Source organism: Phalacrocorax carbo, chromosome 2 (genome assembly GCF_963921805.1).
Source record: "Phalacrocorax carbo chromosome 2, bPhaCar2.1, whole genome shotgun sequence".
NCBI lineage: Eukaryota > Metazoa > Chordata > Aves > Suliformes > Phalacrocoracidae > Phalacrocorax > Phalacrocorax carbo.
This window is the reverse complement of record NC_087514.1, coordinates 72,691,755-72,713,223: the sequence shown is the minus strand read 5'-3', so window position 1 is coordinate 72,713,223 and position 21,469 is coordinate 72,691,755. Positions and strand designations below refer to the sequence as shown.

Sequence of the window (21,469 nt, the reverse complement as noted above, 5' to 3'; positions counted from 1 at the left end):
AGTCTTAAATATTTATTCTCTTTACACTATTTCCTGCATTATTCTAGCCTATTTAGATTACTGAAGTAATCATCATGGTTTCTGAGCACTGTGCAGCATTTTTGTAAATGACGGGGATAGCGCCTATCATGCAGTTTCTCCTCATTCTCTCCCTCTTGCCTAGAAGGAAACTCCAAATTGATTTTAAGTGATGATGTGGTGTGCATTTTTGTAACTCTGCCTCAAGCATGCATGGTCAACTTCGAGAAATTATTACGTAAATTTCACTATTAATTGAAAAAAGGTTCACTACAATAACAAGTTTCAGCTTTTCCTTGTCTCACATCATTGTCTATGATAGAAACTGTAACCATTTAAGCAGCGGTTGAGGGAGGACAGAAAAAGCACACATGCCCATCAGTCTAAACCAAGAACTGCCTCGAGGCAAATACTAGCTTAAATTGCATCCACAGAAATGTTATGTTGTGAGTTACATATAAATAATGTTCTTCCAAAACAGGTAAATAGTAACCTGAAGATACTTCTGGTTTATGACAACAGCTCAAGTCAAAGATGAACTATATTAGGGATTGACTCTGTATATTAAGCATTTCAGACTTAACATCACTTTTTAGAGGTAGGTAGTTGCTTCAGTCTGAATTGCTTTCAGTACTTTTTCTTCTCATGAGGTGAAAGGTCCTGTCTATTGGATTCAGGAATTCACACAGTATAAAATATTAATTTCATTCTCCCCAGGACTTTCATAAAGTAAGAGAGAAATAAGCTGCTTTCAACTCAATGAATAATAATTTGAGGAAAAAAGACTACAAAAAAATATTTTGTTTTCACAACCTCTTGGTCAATAGTTTCCTCAGTTATAACTCAGACAAATCGGTCCCTTTTTTAAAAAGAAAAGCCACTAACCCCACACTTGCCAAGCATTTTCAGAAAAACAAGCCTGAAGCAAATTAATATTTAGCAAACACCACAATTTTCTAGCTAACACAGATGAAGTGAGAGAAATTCCAAACAAATGACCTCCAAGAGCAGACTACATCATATGAAGCATTTAAAACCAGCTTGCAAGTGACACAGGTAATCGTACAGTAATAACCCCTCTCAGGAGGAAGTCTGGAAAGCTAGTATTAATGAAGATGCTGAAATCAGGAGAGTTTCTTCACCTCAACCAGTTCTGTTTGTAGTATGGTTATATCCTTAGTAGGCTTAAAATAATTGCTTAGGTAATTGTAAGTAACACTAACAATGTTTCCATTATTTTCCATGTACTTGAAATCCATAACCTTAGTGGTAGTCCAAGGAGGAATCATCAGCAGTGAAAACTAAGACCAATTTGGTAATAAGGGCAAAAAATACATACCGAAAGAAATGTTTCAATGTTATCATGAACAAATGATGCAACATCTTGCCAATCCAGAATATCACCAAGCCAGCTGTTTTGACGGTTTATGTGCCATTTGTGTCCTTTGTGTCTTCCAGAATGTGTTACATTCTTAAAAAGAGAGACAAAGATGTAAAGAAACCAGACATTTTAATAACTTACAGAAATGAGACAGCTGAAGACTACTGTTTCCTTAATGAGGAACAGATTCAACATGCATCCAAATACTTAGAGCTGCTTTAATTGGCATCCTCAAAAATACCTGGAATTACTCTGTCCACTGGAAAAATTAAAATCTGACAGCAAACCACGGTTAACTATCCCATATAATTAACAGTTCTGCATATTGTACTATTCACCTCAGTTAAACATTAGCTTTACTGCTTGACTGATACAATGGTATCTATCTTGCTCTTTATGAAAGCACAGAAGAAAGAGGTAATGACTTCAGTTACTGCCTACAGAATTTACCGTTCACAACATACAACTTTTCCCAGTGCAATTCACAAAGGAAAATACAAGCAGAAGCCAAACCAACTATTTTTCTCACAATTAGTGTCTATTTTTCCACTGGTAATGGTCAGTCACGTAAAATCTAAAAGCTAAACTGGAAGCATGGAGGATTTCTTCTGACCGCACAGCTTTGCAACTGCAACACAGCAAGACAACAGGAAATGGCCATAACCACAGCTGCTGTTCCCTTAAGTGGCTTCACCCTAATGATGAAGTTGCCTATTGTCTAACTGAATCACACCTCATCACCATCTAGCATGAGAGTATTTGACTCAGTCTGGTGCTGTGACAAGTGTTTCAGAGAAGCATGCCAAAATTCCAACGTAAGCAAGTCTAAGCAAACCCTTTGACTACAACAGATCTCATCCTAATCTTTAATAGCAAGAAACTTCTCAAGTTCTCAGCTCTGATATTTATAAGCGTCCCACTACTTCTGTTAGGATTTTCCAAAAACTTTTAACCTTACCAGCCTGCATTCAAAATGCCAGCATCTTTTTTTGGCATACATAGCAAGTTGTATTCCAAGTGAAGTCCATGCACTGATTTATCCAAGAGCATTACATTTTCTGCTTATTACCAGTTCTCCCTGGATGCACTGTTACACTTTATGATGCACAATTTGCAATATTCTTTAACAATCCACAGCAACATGGAGATCTTTCTTCTGAGCTGGCAGTTTATTTATAGCAGAAACATGAGTAGTCAAAAATTTCCCTCCAATAGGCCTTTTGTATTTGTAAACTGTATCAAGAATCTATTTTCTGTTCATCTAGTTCTACTTTCAAAGACAGCTCTCGCTATTAGCTGCAGAATTAGGTATCACTTGCAAATTTTGTAATGTTGCTATTCCTACACATTTCAAGTTCGTTGTTATTCAGCGACCATATCGTTATAGCACCTAAGGTCTCAGGCGTTGATAAATCAGGGATTCGAAGAAAGTGTCCACTGTTTCCTCCTCAACAAATTCACTAGATCTTAAAAACAAAAACAAACCCCACACTTGAATAGACTGGGAAGAGGAGATTCTTGTCCTTGAAAAGACCCACTGATTGCAGAGTTATGCCATCATCTTCCAAGTGGTTTATCATTCTGTTACTATTTTACTTCATTGGGTACACAGACGCAATGGGAACTGATCTATTGCAACATCTCTAGAACCTTCTAAAATATACACCATTTGGTACTGGTGATCTTCTCAGAAAGCAGCAGTTAACGACTGAATCCACATTTCATTGGCAATTCTTCCTCAATTCTACAGCTTTCATGGAAGAGTATCACCTGAGCCTGGGTTCTTCAGTCACCTACAGACTAGAGCTACACTATGCAGGCCTCAAACTGAGGTGTAATTATTACGTTCATACAACTGAAATAGCAAGGAGCTGAAAGCTGTACTGAGAAAGTTAGATATAATTGCAGTGTGGAGGATATCTGTACATCACCTAGTTTACCAGTCTTCAGATACATTGGAGAACGACGCAAGCCTATTGTAATATTAGAGGAGGAAATAGCCAGGTGGAAAGTGCTCAGATGCGACATTTACGTGGATATGGAGTGTGACAGAAGGGGCAAGATTAGAAATAGACTCTGGAGAAGTTACCCACAGCCCACAGATATTCGGTTGCAGCCCAGCACACCAATGGTAACGTAGGGAGTCTAGTATGCAAACAGCAACCAGGGGAACAGACTTCAAGACTGCAGGCAGTGAGCATCAGTGTGTGCTCCTGAAGCTCCTTCTGCCGTTTTAATTGTTAGGAAAGCTATTTCTTACCCTACAAGAAGAGCATCTACGAGAAAGAAGCCTCATAGTATTCCCTCAAGTAACAGCTGCAAGAAAGAAATCACGTAACACAACAGACGGACACAATCTGTGCTGCATACTGCAGCAACAAAAGTACTGATACAGCACGTGCAGCGACCCAGAGCCCTGCTGAACAATACAATGCCACGAACCATCTGACACACAGGTTGTATTAGTAAAAGCAACAGGTTTATCAGTATAACTGTATCACAAGCAGGTGCTTTTCTTGGTCAAGCATTTAACACTGAATACTCCCAAGTGCTTAAGGCCAGCAAAATCTATTGTAGATAACAGCTTTAACTCCTCCTCACTGGGCCCATAGGCCTCAACAGCATTGTGTTATCTCTCCACATGCTCTTCTACAGCATTATCTGGTCAGAAGAAGAAACTGATTCTTTCCCCTTCTATTTTGACTACTATACCAAAACTCTTCTTTTAATACAGAGATTTTGGAACTTCAGAGGTACTTCAAAAATGACCGTATGAAGAAAAGTGTTAATACACTAAAATTGTAATTATTTAAATATACAGAAGTATTTCAAGGGTATGACTTTTGGATTTTGATATTTCCATTGCACCACGACTAATGAATTGCTTTTTCCTTTAAAAGGCAAACAGCATTGGCAGCATGGAAATGATTTAACTCTTAGGAATTTCTCAAGATTCATTGTGCAGAACCCATTATAGGAATGCTAGCAGAGTTGGCAAAAATGCATTGTAAGAAACTTTGTGAAAGGACAATTTCTTTGTCGTAATTTCAAATTAATAAAAATTACACAAATTGTGCAGAATACTACTTTCCTTTTCTTAACTCCTCAAGGTCACAAAAATTCAACAGAAAGCTCTAAACTATGAAACACCAAACAAAAAGCGAGCAAAGTGTAAATTAAATGGCAAACATAAAACCACACAACTACTTATGTGAAGCATATAGGTCTGGCTGTACTCAAACAGCGACTGTGGAATGATCTATCTTATCCACTTGAAAATTTTACCAGCTTTTTATTAAAGACCTTTACGCAGCATCCCAACTTTCTGCTAATCTTTCTCAGAAATGCATACTCAGCATAATTATCTCAAAGCACTAAGCGACAGTTTATATAAATACCATTTAAATGAAGTCACCCACCTTCACAAACCAGGAGTGATAGAGCCTGTCCCAGAGTTCCAGCACTTGTTTTTCAATCACAGCGGTGTTATTCACTTTTTCTCCTAAGATCTTATGGAGCTAAAACATATAGAAATCTTTTATTTTACAGGACAGAATGAAGCTGGCATCTACTGATGAACTCCAAGCTAGATGAATCACCTATGGTTGTCAGTAAAGGCATGCCTCAAACCCAAAAGATTAGAAAAGCTGAGAATCAGTATGGAATACACACTTCAGACAACATGGTTCACAACATGAGAAGTTTTTCTGTAAATAAACCTATTCTGCTGCACTAAGCTGAGAACTTCTTTCTGCGCTGAAAAGCCATCTCCAAAAGGCTTAATCTGAAAGCCTTGATCATCTTTAGAATAAGTATTTCCAATAACTTGAGATGTGTGCTAGATATCAAAAACGTATAAATAAGAATCTTGGCAAATCCTCTTGAAGAAAGTCAACTTAAACAAATTATAATTAAAAAAAAAAACTCCAATCTACCACATAGAAATTAGAATACCAGGGCAGGGGGCGGGGGGGACTGGTGGGGTGTGTATGTTTCTACATTGTCTAAAATTGGACAGCTAGAGCCAAACAAAAAACCTACTCATCTTTATTTGATGCATTTTCACTGGCAACCTTATTAAAATGACGACAGATTTTTCAGCTCTTAAAAATAAATACTCCTCTGAGCAGAACAGACTACTGAAATCACTCCCACCCTTCCTCCAACTCACAAACTAGAGAGTGGAAAGAATAGATCTGTCAACAAAACAGTTAACCAACCAGAAGAAAATCACTGACAAGTATCTTTGAACTTCTTTTTACTTTTATGAAGTACAAGAAATGAAAACATTAAAAAAGGTGGGGGAGCTCACTCTTACCTTATGTGTAATCCATTCTCGGCCATATTGGTATACATTATTAGCTGCCGAATTGAGTGCCTTCTGAATAACCTGGGCTTCTGGGAGCCAGCTATGTTTTTTTTTAAAGAAGGAAAACAAAGTTAACTGCTACGTATTTTACCCATTTCATTACACCCAAAACACATTACAAATTAACATTTGAAGCAACAACCAACAGTTAAGGTAAAATACATACAAACTTCCTACAACTAAAATGTTTCCCTTTACATATCAGGGAACAGAATTTCTCACAAGCAAAGCACAATTAAATCTAGGGCACGTCACTGCATTTGGAATTCTCCAAGGTTCCTGAAACCTTAGTTAAATTGGTATCTCAACTTTTGAAAAGAGATCTGCTCTTCAATCAGTATGCATGCCGTTCACACTACATTCTTAGAAATTTTCCTAGTATTCCAGTTTTCCGAGAACACTCTATGAAGCAGTCTTGTCTAGCTGCAAAGGCAACCTTCTGAATTACAAGCTGAATGTAAATTGTTAATATAGTTTCCCTGAAAGAGCAATAAGTTTGGGCACCAGTTATTTCTAAGTCCCCGTGAAACTATCTGCTCAAGAATTTCTTCAGGTATTCAGGTAACTTTCAAGAAATGTACCTAGTTAGTTGCCAGCATTTCAAACACTTGTGAATACAGGGCACACATTCTCTGCTTTGACTTTCTACATCTTGATTCAATGGCACACGTTGGAGCCCTTCCAAAACAGGAAAGCATTCAGGAAATAAAACTGCTGCATTTGTTCACCTGACTGAAGATCAACGTGGAAGCTTTTCTGTCTGTACAACCCTTCAGAAATGTCCTGCACTGGAATTCCAAGACATTTCAGTCACTCACCTCTAAACACAATGTGAGCATCAAGCTCTGAAAGCTGGTGAAGCCTGATGGATTTGGCAAGAGGTACACTTCTAAAAAATTAAAGGATAGTGTTTTGGATGCTTCATATCTGGATGCAAACACCGGAAGTAAAAATTTTAGCTAAAATTCTGCTAATTACTCAACTAGTAATCCAGTATTTTCATCATGTGAATGAGCTCCTGGCAGTCAAATTTCCCTTTTCATTAATCCTACTTATTTCCATCTTACAACAAAATGGAAAGGCCAAACAACACAAGAGATGCCATGAAGGAATAAACAACACATTTTTAAGTGGTTTCTGTTCTCTTGTTTGCGATGACTTAAGTATTGCTAAAGCACATATTACTACAGCATTTATTAACTATGTCATTTTAGTTCTGTTTTTGAAAATGTCTCTTGCTTTTATAATGCAGCATGCACTTTGTTTCAATTCTGTTACACCATCATCACTTCTGTTTAGAAAGTGCCCTCGAAAAAAGTCAACAACCTTATCCAGGTGACAATTCTTTTTTCCTGGGAAGTGTCTGGACTCACCTTTCCTCAGTATCTGTTTAGTTGAAGCAGAATGAAAGCAAACCAGGACACCCCCCAACCCCCCCCCAAAAAAAAAAAAAAAAAAAAAATTCACACTCTTCAGTCTCACCTATTCCCCCCTGTGCTCTTCATGCAATCACTTCTTTGCTCACCACTGTGCCCTTTTTTTTCTCTACAGGCATTTCTCTCAAAATCTTCTCTCTCCCTTAATATTTGCCTTGGTGCTTGCTTTAATCATTACATAGACCATCTCTCACAATCTTCCCCACTGTGTACACTATACACACTTGCTCTTGATGGGAACAGGTCTTCCCCACTGATTCATACCAATCTCTCCCCACCCAGCATTCTTTTCACTCTCAAACTCTTCTTCAGTTCATTCCAAAAACATTTTCTTCAACAACTATTCCCTCAAGGGCATTCTGCAGCCAGCTCCCCACACTGAAAAAATAATTGAGCTCACATCTCGCAACCTTCTATGGAGAGCATGCTTTGCCATTACTTTTCTTTCACAGGTAAAAGGGAAAAGAATAAGGACCTCTTTATTCTCTGCAGTACGCAAGCTTTTCTGTAAAACTGTAACTAGAGAATGTTATAGAGCTGTCCTCCTCCTCCAAAGTTCAACCAGTCCTTAAATATGAGATACCACATTGACCACCCTCCAGAGTAATGCATAAACACCACTGCTGCCTGAGAGTTTAGCTTTTACATCTGCCTGCAATGGTCACTCCCATTTCTGTTCACCTAGGGGATTTTTTTTGAATTAAAAACTATGCATAAGAGCACCTGGAAGCTTGTTCATCCACCCTATACTATTCGCTTAACTTCAGCATTCTTACTTTGCCCATTCTGGGTGACTGGCTACTGTCTCATTGATCAAGCTGCTTGTGACTTGAATCATGTGAACACTCTCTTGATGTACCTAAATTAAATATAGAGAGGAGAAATGTTAGGCAATGCAAACGAGAACTCTTCCTACGTTCACAAAGGCTTGGGGGGGTGGGAGGGGGAAGGGCGGGAATGGGGCGGGGACAGGACATGGAGATGGGAACACCAGTTTAGACATTTAAAGAATAATTCTTCCAATGCAGACAACCCATTATGAAGAACGAAGTGCTGTTAACCCAAAAAAGCAGTCAATAAAATAATCTTCAGTCTGTTCTGAGCATTTTGGTCACACACTGTGTGACTAGTAACAGCAAATGGAAATTTAAACCTTATCTCATCAGTGGAAAAAATTCTAACAATACAGCAGTTCTGTCAAGGGAAGCACTAAAATACAAAGCACAGTTTCAGATATATCTTTTAAGCCATGGATCAAATAAATGTAAAAATTAATGAATGCTCAGATCTTACCATGACCAACCATGGTATGAAGTGCCTCACCAAATTAATTCTTCAATAAGAATGATAAAAGACACCTTTTATAAGTATCTTAATGTTCCTCTTATTAATATAAGGAAGCTTAAGGCAGGAATGGTTGCACAACTTTTAAAGCTTTCGATTTTAAGTACTCAACATTGTATACACCTATATTCTGGAGAAAGGAGACTGACATCAGAACCCACTGATTTTTGTTCCGTAACTGTATTCAAAGCTAAACATTCAATCTCCATTCATTGTTTCAAGTATGAATACAGCTCCATTAAAAAAAAATTTTAAAAAAGTACATGAGTGACCTCTTCTGGTGAGCAAAAAAAAAAACCCAACCACAAACCAAAAATCAGTTTCAAAGAACATGTGATATGAATCTCAGCACATTTAAACTCAGAACAGGATACCATGAGGTTATTATAGGCAATTACACAAACAAACTGACAAATACACCTTAAGCATTTTGCAAATACATTTCCGATGCAAGGTAAATCAAAAAGAAAAAATTCTACGTGGCTCTACTGTTGAGAGGAAAAGTGTAACAGGATGCAAACCAAATCTGTTTCTGTAACATAAGCTAGTAATTCTTTTACTAAATTTTGTATTTCCAAACATCTATATATTAGGTTTGTCATATAGGTAAATAAACATACAAATACAAATAAATATAAATATATAGATTTTTATATATAAAAGTCTTGGAATGGTATCAAGTTCAACTACAGAGCATTTAGCTGCTAAACTTTTCAAAAAATTCTTTAAGCTACACAATTTTGATTATATACCAATAACTTTCATTCAGCAATTAAAAATGAGCTCTATGATTACATTCCTTAGCACACTGTACCTTTGCAGTAAGGAGCAGGGCTAGTAGAAGGGTTCCTATCACTAGCAAAAATATTATGAAAATGCTGATTATTTTATCTAGCATTTTCTCCAACCACACGATCATCTGTGCAGAAGAAAAAAAAAAACAAATCAAAGCATATAAATCAATCTTTAATGAAAGCAATGCTACATGACAGTATTGTTATCTTTATTTACAACCAGAGTGCAAAAACAGGCTCTAATCAAACAGCATTTATGCCCAAGCTTGGAGATGAACAATTAACAAGCGATGTTAGCATGATTAAGGCCATGGTATGACATGTGATTTTGCAAACAACATTTACACGCTACCACAAGACACAGCAAGCTCTCTGCAAAGCAAGCAATAATTCAACATTTACTCACTAGACCTAAAGAAGCTAGCGTTCGTGTCAGCTATGAACCTAGATACTTGTCTTTGTTTCTTGTCCTTCAGCAACTTGGAAACTTAGATACTATCTGCCCAGGACTTGGAAGCTATCAAGGTACACCCTAAAGTACAACCATGACTTTCGAATTTGAATAGCTAATGGCCATCTAAATTACAAACGACGTATTTCTGCAAGGGACCAAGTTTTTAAAGCTGCTTGTCACCTTCTGAACTGAAATGGGGTTGGTGGTTTTCTACGTTATTGAACATCAGGCCAATTATTCAGCACCGGCTATTTCTATCCTCTCTCAATCTTGAAAGGATGCTCAGCATTAAAGATGCATGAGCTGAACCTACTGATACAGGAAACAGGCGTGTATATTGTTCTGTGGGTTTATGGAAAGGCCCATTCTATACATATCCACAAACAGATGATGACACCACTTAAGATTAGAGAAATTCTGATAACGTCATTCAAAAATAATAAAACTACTCAGCCACGTGCCTATGCAGAGTGCTCTAGAATAATGCAAGCTGAGCTTCATCTCATACACAAATTGATTGTTTACATAAAAAGCTGTGAAAGCCTATGCAAGTATGACCAAATAAATTTTCCTAGCTTCTATGGTTCAAATACCAAGGCTATTTCTTCTCCCTCTGGCATTACTGCAGGAAAAAGCAGCAGCAGAAGTCCAGCTGTAAAATCTGTGCTTTAAGAGAACTGAGGTCAAAGCCAACGTGCAGTAGATGAACTGTTTCCAAGTGAGTACAACTTATGTATTTGGAGATTAGGCTGGTAACTTCTTAGAGATCTTTCAAAACTACCAATATGCTTGCAGGTTGTTTACATTAGTTCTTTCTTCATTATTTATCCTATCCTTACACATGAAAATGGCCCTGGAACAACTAACTTCTACGGACAGCTGTGTGACAACTGAAATGGGTAACACTGAAGCTATATCCCCTATCTGAAAAAAAAAATAGTAGTAAGGATTATTTTTTTTTTTTGGCTGCTCATCCTGTATCATCCGAGCAGGTAATGTACGTTAAGCGATTACTTTTAACCTTCAAGTTCTTTTACAACCAGGTCCTTGTCTGATCTAAATTAACACAAGAATCATATCCAGCATTTTAGAACTGTTCAGAATTATGAAGAAAACTGGAGGGAAGCAAAATCCTTTTAAAAGAAACAAGTGTTGAGCCAGTAAGTTTTATTTGTAAAGAAATCTGTATTATGACCTGCAAAAAGGAATTCATAGAACCTGGAACGACCTGCAAAATCTTTTGTCTTAGATATTTTTAACATTGCTGAAATATTTCAGCCGTCAGAAATGCCTTGCCAGTGCTAGAGGGAGGCTGGCTACCTGCCTGCAGCACTACTGCAGCTTTCTTGAGTAGCCTCTACGTAGGGCTGTTACCTCTTTAGAAATAAGACTGAAAACAGGGTTTGCTGTGCCCTTCCAAGCCTCACATACATCTAAGGATTATGCAAGGGAAGCATGAAACGTAAGTCCCTGTTTTAAAGGTCAGAAATGAAAACTACCACTGAAAAACACTGGATGGCCAGGGGATAGAAATTTCATAGCATGGGCTTCAAAATGAAGCTATTAAAAATTAAATCTGACCTTGTTATTTCTTAGTTAAAGTTCAAACTAATCGTTATTTACTTTCTAAGTTAGAGATAAAAGAAATCTGCCAGCCAGTCTTACATATAGCACCTTAATCAGACCAACTGAATCCAAGAAATTGGAGGTACTGTCAGAGATTTCAAAAAAAGCTAGCCTCAATGATTGTGTGAGTGGTATCCAATAGATGAAACCTCAGTGCAGCTGAAGCTGGATGCTTTAGGTGTTTCACCGTGGTACCAACTAATGGAAGATCAAGCTCCAAAAGATCAGGATGAGGACTCTCTCTGAAGTGGAACACAACCAACAGGGGATCTTTTCTTGGCCCTCTTACTGTGGGTTGGAGTATGCCTACAATGCCATCAAGGTGCGGCTGCAGTACACGAAAAGCCTGAATTACCTTTAATCTAGTTAGTAAACTACTGGCAGCACTGATGTTGTACCAGTACAGGCAGCAGCCTCAGCCACCCAAGCCTACCTTGTGTTTATTTACTTGGGCAGGTAGCCCAAGCAAGACAGACTAAAGCCAACTCTGGTATGCCTACAGGTACTGCAATTACATCTCTCACCACAGTCTTAGAGAAATCCAAGTTATACCACTGGTACAGACAAATCACAGGAGAAGACTGAATTGGATTGAGCATTGTAAAAGTAAAAGCAGGTTCACAACTTTCATTTAGGGCTATATTTACTCCCTTCCCTTTATTTTGCTTGCTATTAAACCTCCCTTCCTCCTTCTACGTTTACCCACAATACTTCCTTAGGAAGCACTCACCTTTGCACGCTCCTGCTAAATAACGCACAGGTGCTCTCTTACTGCAGGTAAGCTAGACTGTTAAACCCCTGTGTGCTCGTACTTACCGCTGAATCAGGTCCAGACTTTGTTCTTACCCCAACCCTGTCAGACCTCCCTTTACATCCTTCCTGTAAACCATGGGCATGCACACAGACAAACATATACTGACTAAACACTAGTGATTAGCCAGAGATCATGAAGTTTTAAGTTCAGTTCCAAGCTTCTAGTCTAAAGGTTAGTCAACAGCGGGAAGCTGATGCTGCCACAACAACCAAAATTACGCAAAGGTAAAGGAAAGCCAGGCTCCTAAGCTACAGAAGGTCACACTTGTAAAACCAAACCAAAACATTACTGACTTGTGATAGGCTCTCCACAAAAAACTATCCATAATGGTCACAGTTGTGAAGGGAAAGTTATTAACTTTTTAAAAATTTTTAAAATTTAGTTCACTGTGGGAAGCAAGTTTTTAGAGATGAGTTGCATTCTGTTAAAATGCTTCTCAATAATTTGCAAGTACTCCCTGCTTTCAACTTTTGGGTGATGATACAAACCGTATCATGCTGAGCTGTAATAGAACTACAGCTCATGCTTAACAATCAGGAATCCTGCTATCTAGACAGGTTCTCCACATCATACAGTAAGACATATTCATATTTTCAGATGTTTCACACAGCATTGCCATCCGAACACTAGTTTTTCTAGTATGTTTTATCTTCTGCATTACCCACACAGCGAAGCATACCTGGACATTTACTTCATTTTCAATTAAATCTACATGAAATTACCAGAAGGGACCACTACTTTTATTTTTTTTTTCTTTAAACAGCTTCAGTATCTATCAGGCTTTTTCCAAAACATTTCTTAGACTTGTTGACATTTCCCTTTATTTCAGCTAATGTTTGAAGATATCTTATTTATATCATCTGATGAGAATAAGGGGAAGCCTGTAATCAGGACACATCTCAGGGTTACGTTGAAATGAGTCAGATGAGTAGTTAAATTAGGGAAGAACAGTGCGTACAAGGTCTCAAGTATCCTCACACCAGTGTCCCTCCAACAGCAACAGCAGAGTTGAGCAATTCTGTCTAAAGACTCCTGCCATAGACTTTATAAAGAACAAGTCATGCTAGGCCAACTGAATCCATTCTATATTTTGGACTACATATACCACGTTAAACTATATGATCATATACTATTCTTGTTTGGCAAAAAAAAAAGTTTCAAGCAGGTCTTTGACAGAAGCTCCTAGAATAGGAAGAAAAAAAACCTAAGGTTTATCACTAGCATCCATAATCAACCACCATTTCAAGCTGTGCCATCTCTAGGTGGTGTATTTTTAGTTTCTTTGTGGATTATCAGGAATTTACCTTGATGTCCTCACAAGTACTTCCCTTCAAAGACAAGCAAAAAGGAGAAAGGTGCAAAGGAAGCAACCTTTTAACTGCACCCAGTGTTCTGTATTATAAACCTCCTCCTTTCTTTGCCTTTAGTAGAGTATGATTTTTTTAAATGTAATTATTTAGAAAGAAAAAAAACCCAAAACCTAAAACACACCCCAAAGCCTAAGAGCTTGATATAGTTTGCACAGTATTTTTTTTGCCTTTTTTTCCATCTTGATTATAATAATACTTGCAGTGCTGACTCCTGTGCATGAGCATGTAACACTACCAGACTTTCAGGATGTCTTCCTATGAAAATGTAAAGTAAAACGGTAGTTTTCAAAAATAGCTCCTAGGAACTAAGAAAAAAAACAACCCTCTGTTAAAAAAACTATATCCACAGGGTTTTGCCCAATAATGCAAATCTCTGAAAATAAAATCCAGACATTTTAGAGTACAAAGTAAATACAACGAAATTGTTTTTGCAACCTATCAAGGAAAAAAACATTATCTACATACATTAATTTTCAAACAAGTAATTGACAAACTCAAAGCCAGAAAAAAAAGTAGTTGAGATTAAACTTTCACCTGAGGCTTACTGAGCTCAGCTCTTTACCTACACTGTGCTAACAAACCAATACCTAAAAAATTTTATGAAGGGTTATGGCTGCACGTGTTTACTAATCATAAGTCACTCGCATATCACAAACATTTCAAAGTCAGGAAATAAAACATAATTTTAAAACAACCAAACTATATTCAAGGGCATAAGAATATTCAAAATTTGCCCTCTTAGTGGACAATTCTAACCGAATCATGAAGTAGAGCAACTCTACCCCCTTGTTCAGAAACACAGAAAGCCCCCCCATGATATAACCCTGAGCTCACCCATTAAATACTGAAGATCAAACTTTCTAAATTCTTTACAGCTGTTCAGCCTGGACACTTCATGCAGCATATTCCCCACCTGCCACCCACAGCAGATACTAGCTGTGCTGCCCCATTTCCCAGTTTACAAGAAACTTTTTGGAGAGCTGTGCCAGTGTCCCCGTGGCCTGCACGCTCTGCTCTGTTCTGCTTGTTTTCAACAGCATTCAGAATGACAGTATTTCAGGTGTCTTTCAAAACATGCAAGGCAGATCTATGGTTTCTACTGTAATTGTTAATGAATGGAAAGGATGGGCTGTTGTTTATAAAACCACAGTAACCATTCTGACTGTCCCACTAATACTGAAGTGGTGAGCTGCTGATGGAAGCGTAACCCATTTCCAGATATGGTATTTGATTTTTTTCTCTTTCACTTAATGACTTGGTTTTCATATATTTTATCACATACTAGATTTTCATCTCTAAAACTCTGAGGTCCTGCAGATGTACACAGGCTACAGGCATCCCCCTCCAGCTCTGTGCTTGTCTGAAGCAATGACACTGCCCAAGTCCCGGCGAGATATCACTGCACTGGGGAGCTGTCCAGATATCAGTCACACATGAGGCCGAACACGGACTGAATCAGTTTTAACTTCTCTTGGGAAGACAGCTCCCCAAAGAACAATAGTTAACTCTAGTGGAGCAGGATGAACCATGGGAACCGAGGAGAAGATTTCTTACAAAACACATCACACTTTTAAAAGCCACACAAAAGAAAAATTATTTTAGCTATACCAGCTGCTTTAATTATTTTTTTTTACTTCTGTTTTTTTTTTTTTTACTAGCCCTCACTTCCCCTAAGACTGTCATTAGATTCAGCAGTTCTGAGACCATGAGTATTCTCATTTCACTCCTGCTACGCTGAATACCACTGAGTATCCAGGCCAGTTTGATACTTCAAAAGTGAAAGAATAACAGCACCGACTGAAGCCAGTCAACGTGCTACTTGCAAGCACTTATATTCATAGCTTTACAACTGTGCTTCACCCTCACCGCTCCCATCTTAATTCAGTTAACTGATGCTTTCTCTGAGCAGAGCGCAGCTCTCCAGTCCAGGAGAGAACTGGTTTTGTTACGCATACAAGCAGAGACCAGGTGGAGATGAACTGTTCTTAAATAAAAGTGCCACTAAATCAAACCACCACTTCAAAGGCTAATGCAATGTTCTGCTGTACAAAACATTTTACTATGTGCATTCATTTTAGTAGAAGAGATCAGGCAGAATTATATGACCTTCAGTAGCTTATATCAAGAGCTGGAAAAGAGACACTTGGGGTAGAAAACTAAGAAACAAGGCATGTTAAGGAGTGATCATGCTGGAAAATAAAACCTCCCCAAACCACAGAATCCATTAGTTGGAATCACAATTTTTCTGTTTATTTACCTTCTTATTAAGCCAGTGCCACAGCTTGTCAGTGGCAGAGGGAGATGGAAGAAAAGGGAAAAAAAGACAAGAACACAGTGGAAAATTATTGAAAAATGCAGTAATAGAGCAGGGAAAAAAAGCAATGAGAGGCAGGCAAAGTCATCCACAGAATGAAAATGAAATTGTTCCAGACACAAAGGTAAACTGCAATAGGAAGAAAAGATCGTAACGACTTCTAACCCAAGAGTCTAGATTTTACTATTAACACGTACTTTTTGAAACAAAGAGGGATATAAACAAGTAAGAACAACTTTAGTGATATTAACAGAGCTATCAGCATAATCTGGGCAGTTCCAGTTGAATTATACTGAAAGCAAATATTTCAGACTTTAGAGCAGAACTTGTAAAAGTAGTCTGAGGCGGGCACTTTACCGAAACATCAAAACTTATCACAAGACACTTGTTTATTGCATTAACACTCCCATTCAGGCAGTTTCCTATGTACTTCGAAACATTCTTACTATGTCAACCACTGTTAAACAAATTTTATACACTTTTTTAGTACCACATTCATATGATAAGATTCACATTCAATGGCACAATATCAAATATGTAATTAAATTTGAGATATACACAACAGCAAATTGTAGGTCAAATAAATGTATGGATTTCATATAATTTTATTGGTTGTACAGAAGGCTCTCTGCATGTCTCAACAGTCAACTTCTTTTGCACTGCTGTTATTTTTCCTTACTAGTTCTCAGCCGTACTGCTCAAGTACACCCATTTTAGGACCTAGTTTATGTAGGACTGTTAATTCTAGACAAAAGTAATCAGTTAGCAGCATAATCACAACAGTGAAAAGCTTTAATGTTATTATTCATCTGTGTTAGAGGTTAGGGTCAAGTAAGTGAAGTTTGTTTCTCCCTGTAAACAAGATCACTGAGAGCTCAATAAATCTGGTGTTCTTACCAGTTTCCAGAAATTGTATTAGCTCCCAGTGAAAATAAAACGTAAGAACCTTTCAAATTTTAAACATCTCATAGTGTTGATTAAGTTGTATCAGAAACAAGAAGCAGATTTACTAAGAAAAACGAACATCAGGAATCATGAAAATAAAATATGTCACAAAGCACCCACTTCTACTAGCTTTTATTACTCATGGAAAGAATCACAGTAATGGAAAGCAATGACAAAGCTTAAAAAGCTTCAAATTGACACTGTAGAATTTGTTTCTATTTTACATCTTTGCCTATGGAATATTTCATCAGTGAGAAAAGGTAAAGTTCTTTACTATTTAACAACATACTTTTGCCTTTAGCTTTACTTCTGCGTATTAAAACCCACTAAACATTAGGTTCAGTTTGGAAAAAAACATAGATCTCATGGCTGTATTTCTACTCTATTGCAACTCCAACACAACAAAAGCTAGGGCTCTATTGTTAGCCTGAGATTTATGCAGAATGTGAAAGGAAGTCTTTGGTATTTTTCTGTAATTTCCGCCTCCTGGAATTGCATGATAAATACAGGAACTACAAAATAATATAATATGTCAAAAATAAACATTATTTAAAAATTATTGTTAAGACAATATCTGGGAGGATCTACCTGCCTACTATATTACCAATACTGATGTTTAAGTAGTTCTACAAATGTAATCAATCTACATTTAAAAACAGGCTACAGATTATTTCTAATCTTCAAGTCATCCAAAATTAATACAGCTACAGACACTTCTCCAGTATTTTATTGGAAAACTATTTATATAAGACCTTACGAGTCTATGGAAGTATTTCCTAGAATAATATATGCAATGATAGAGATTCTTCCCATTTTCTGTGCTTGCTTTAACTATGTGCTACACTTGGTACCAGAAGAACCAAACCTTGGCTTTACCCAACGTCCAAACTATATATTACAGTCCTCCATATATAAAATTCTAGTACACTATACCTAGAAAAAGCATATAACTACATGATTCTGAATCTGTTCATGAAACCCCTAATCAAAATAAAACTACAGTGCCCATATTAAAAGACAACAGTCGTCTTTTAAAATATATATAAATAATCAGTGAAGCAAATTATTAGTTCTCGACTGTTGATAAAAACATGCATGATACCATATCTATCAAGTTTTAAGATGACTTGATGGATGACAACAGAAACCTCCCTACTCTTTCCTCCAGGAAGTCTCTCATACTTGAACTGCTGCATCTGTTGGCTCCATGGGGCAAATGCACAACCAGGGAATAAAGAACACAGTACCGACATCCCGTTTCCATAGTCCATCTTTAATGCAGGCCTGCACATACAGGCACAGCTTGACCTACTGTTTACAAAGAAAATGAAAAGCAATGCCCTACTTTCTTTCCTCTTGATCAGAACTTCAGTTCAAATTTGTCTGCATTTCCAAGGTAACCAGAGGTTGATGAGCAGTGGGAAAGAAGATCGGTTCTTTTCTTACTGCTTTTATTTAAGAAACAGACATGATCAGTAAAGCTCAAAGATTTGCACGCATGAGCAGTACTCTCCCATAATTTCTCACAATTAGTTATTTTCCAGACCATCTACACTAGCCTCCTAAACTTTGCTTGGGAGAAAAAGACATGCCACTCTAAGATGCCTTCCTTGTCCTCACTACCTTTTACTCAAAACTGGAACTATTCCCTAATCAGGCATATCACTTTTGAAAGACCAAGGAGTACCACTAGCTGTTTGTGTGAAACTGACCTTGTCAATGACTTGTACTCCGCTAAGAGCCCCAACACATGCTGATGCCGAGATTCAGTCTCCAATTAACTCAGTATACAAAAAAAAAAAACCAAAACCAAAAATCAAACTAAACGATCACTAGGCCACTTCAGCTCCCAGGACAATAAAGTACAAATGAAATATTAAAAAATTAAACATCTAATCGCAAAGGAAATGATCCTTCAATCTTGGTTCCTTACACACACACACATATATAAAAGGTAAGCTGTAACGATTTACTCCATTAATTCCTATTTTGTGTCTGCCTCTCTTTACTTCAACAGTGCCTACTGAAGCCAAAATGTTTGGTAATCCAACTTAAAAAAACCTCATCCATCCTTTCTTAAAAAAAAACAAACAAAAAACACACCTTACAAGGATGTAATTTTCATTCCTCTCCTTTCCCTGTCCTCACAAAAATCACAATTGCCAATATCCTACGGCATTGCTTCCCAAATCTCAGAGATAAGATGCATCCATGATCCTACAATGCACAGAATAAGCATACCCAGTAGAACTTAAAAGATATAAAAGCACTAACGTGATAAGCACTGGAAAGCCACATATAATTCCAGCCACCCATGATAAAGCCAGGTGAACTGTAATTAGAACAGTCACAAACAAGGACAACAGAATCATGCAGAGTATCAAGGGTCCATCTTATAAAGGCTAGAAGAGCTTGAATTGCTTTAATACACACAGCACAGACTCAGAAGGAATATGATTGTCACCTAACGAGGTGCAGAGGAGAGGGGATATGGAGAAACGAGTTGTGCCAACACTGCTCTTATGCTTAGACAAGTACAACGTGAATATAAACTGACCTTAAATACACTTAAGCTGAAGAGTAGGAAGTTCTGCTGCACATTATGACAAAAACCCTACCTTCTTTAAGGAGAAAAGACTCAGTGGGATTAGGAAGGATACTGTATCATATAGTCATGCAATACCAGGATACTAAACTTGACAACTCATGAAATACAATACAGTGTTGTGTCTAGAGAGTCTTCTTACTTACAAAACAAAGGCTTCTAATAAAAAGCTTTGTATAATGTAAGCTTTTATCCTAACATGTTAATACTTTTCACTGCCTTTGGAAACCCCTTTTATCTTGTTCATAGCTATATTCTGAAAGGCTTTTGCCTTTTTCAAATTCTTCCTCAATGAACTCTGAAATCGTTACTTGTTTCCTACAGCCATTTTAATGCTTTTGTTGACCTTTTGACATCCATTTTCCCATTAGATTTGCGCTTAAGCTCTTCCTTTTCCTGTAGGAGTTCAAATCTATAAACTGCAAACAGATCTGCCAAGGTACAGATGCTCTGACAAACATACTTACAAGGGTTCAGGTCTTCAGTTATAGAAACTCTGAGGTAACAGCTTTTTCTAAAGCAGAGAATACTTCAACGACACAGTTACGGAAAGCACATTCTTAAACACTGGCATAGCTATTACAAACAAAATAGTCTATCAAGTTAAGTCAAAACTTACAATTCTGATTGGAGGAGCCTTCAAAAATTGGATGGAGCTTTCCAACTCTGCGATTTGCAATGCAAGTGTGGGCACATTTTGAGCTGGGGTGAAGGGAGGGGAGCATGGAAGCCTTATTCTATGACACTTCCCAAATACCTTATCACACATATTTATTCTCTTACAAAGGGAAGCCTCCCTTCTGTACCACCATGCCACTGTGTTGAAAAACTATACTTCCACACAGTATAAACAAATGTGTTTGAACTAGCACAGGCCCTACTTATAGAATATAACAGGTTGCTTTTTAAATTAATGTTTCACAACAGAAGTAGGAAGGTCTCATCCTTCAGATTAAAGCTCATTACATTCAACTTCAAAATCTTTGTAATCAGGTAAGGTGACTGAACCATGAGAAGTCTGCCTTACTCAGATAAGGAATCTTCTACAAGCTAACTCAACATTTAACAAGTGACTTCTGTCAAGCTTTGCATGTAATCTTTTAACAAAGTTTAACTGTGTACTTAAATGTGAATAGTGACAGAAGAGACATGGTTTAAAATACACCATAAAACAGATATAGTTTTACATGAGAGACATGTCCATTAGTGACAGACATTTATTTTTAGAATTAAAGCATCTCAGCATACAGTGAACAGAGAATAAAACAAACTTTCAGGTTGCTTAAGGAAATAAGTAGAAATACCTTACTGTCAAGCTTTAGCACGACTCTTCCGAGCCCTCTGATGGGCCGTGGAGCAAGAGCTTCCTGACGTTCCTTTACAAAACTTTCAACAAGTTGCCACCAACTTTTGCAATGGTTTGCCATGAAGTTCAAAACTCCAAAATGAACCACGATTTTTTTAAGTGCCCAAACTGTAACCACAAGATGGAAATTTAAGTATTAGAGATTTCAGAGGAGCACCAAAGACTACACATCTATTCCATTCTGAAAGACCTATGAAAAAGAAAGAAAAAGATTCTTGAGTTTTATTTCCCATTAGAAACCACTTCCAGAATTTTCAAGTGGTTTTAGTACTAATCTCCTCACTCACTTTACAGATGTGTTTATCCACACGGAATTTAGATGGCAGGAGAAGAAAGGTGCCGGTGCACCACCCGATTATGCAGCTACCAGACTTGAGCTAGGCCTGGAATAAACAGGTACCACTCCACAACGTCAGTACAGTGGATTTATCACATCTTCACACAAACACCATGACAGATGACTACATCTATAATACCATATTCAGAACTTAACAGTATGCTGCACATAAAAGAAAATTTTCAGTCTCAATTCTTAAGTTTTAGGCTTTCTATACTGTTAAAGCTCTATCTTTCCTTTAAGAACTGACAGCAGATCATGCATAATTTCACAGTAAAGAAGTGTTCATTTAAGCC

The 21,469-nt window shown here is 37.5% G+C and overlaps 1 protein-coding gene across 1 annotated transcript in view; it reads right to left on the bottom strand.

Moving 5' to 3' along the window:
* Nucleotides 1-21,469, bottom strand: part of TMEM245 (transmembrane protein 245) — a 92,727-nt gene that overhangs the window by 44,282 nt on the left and 26,976 nt on the right. Inside the window, exons 6-11 of the mRNA XM_064443269.1 lie at nt 20,775-20,944; nt 9,363-9,467; nt 7,981-8,063; nt 5,718-5,808; nt 4,819-4,917; nt 1,358-1,489 (exon numbers count right to left, since the gene is read on the bottom strand). Coding sequence (XP_064299339.1) covers nt 1,358-1,489; nt 4,819-4,917; nt 5,718-5,808; nt 7,981-8,063; nt 9,363-9,467; nt 20,775-20,944 — 680 coding nt within the window. The remainder of the gene's footprint in view (nt 1-1,357; nt 1,490-4,818; nt 4,918-5,717; nt 5,809-7,980; nt 8,064-9,362; nt 9,468-20,774; nt 20,945-21,469) is intronic.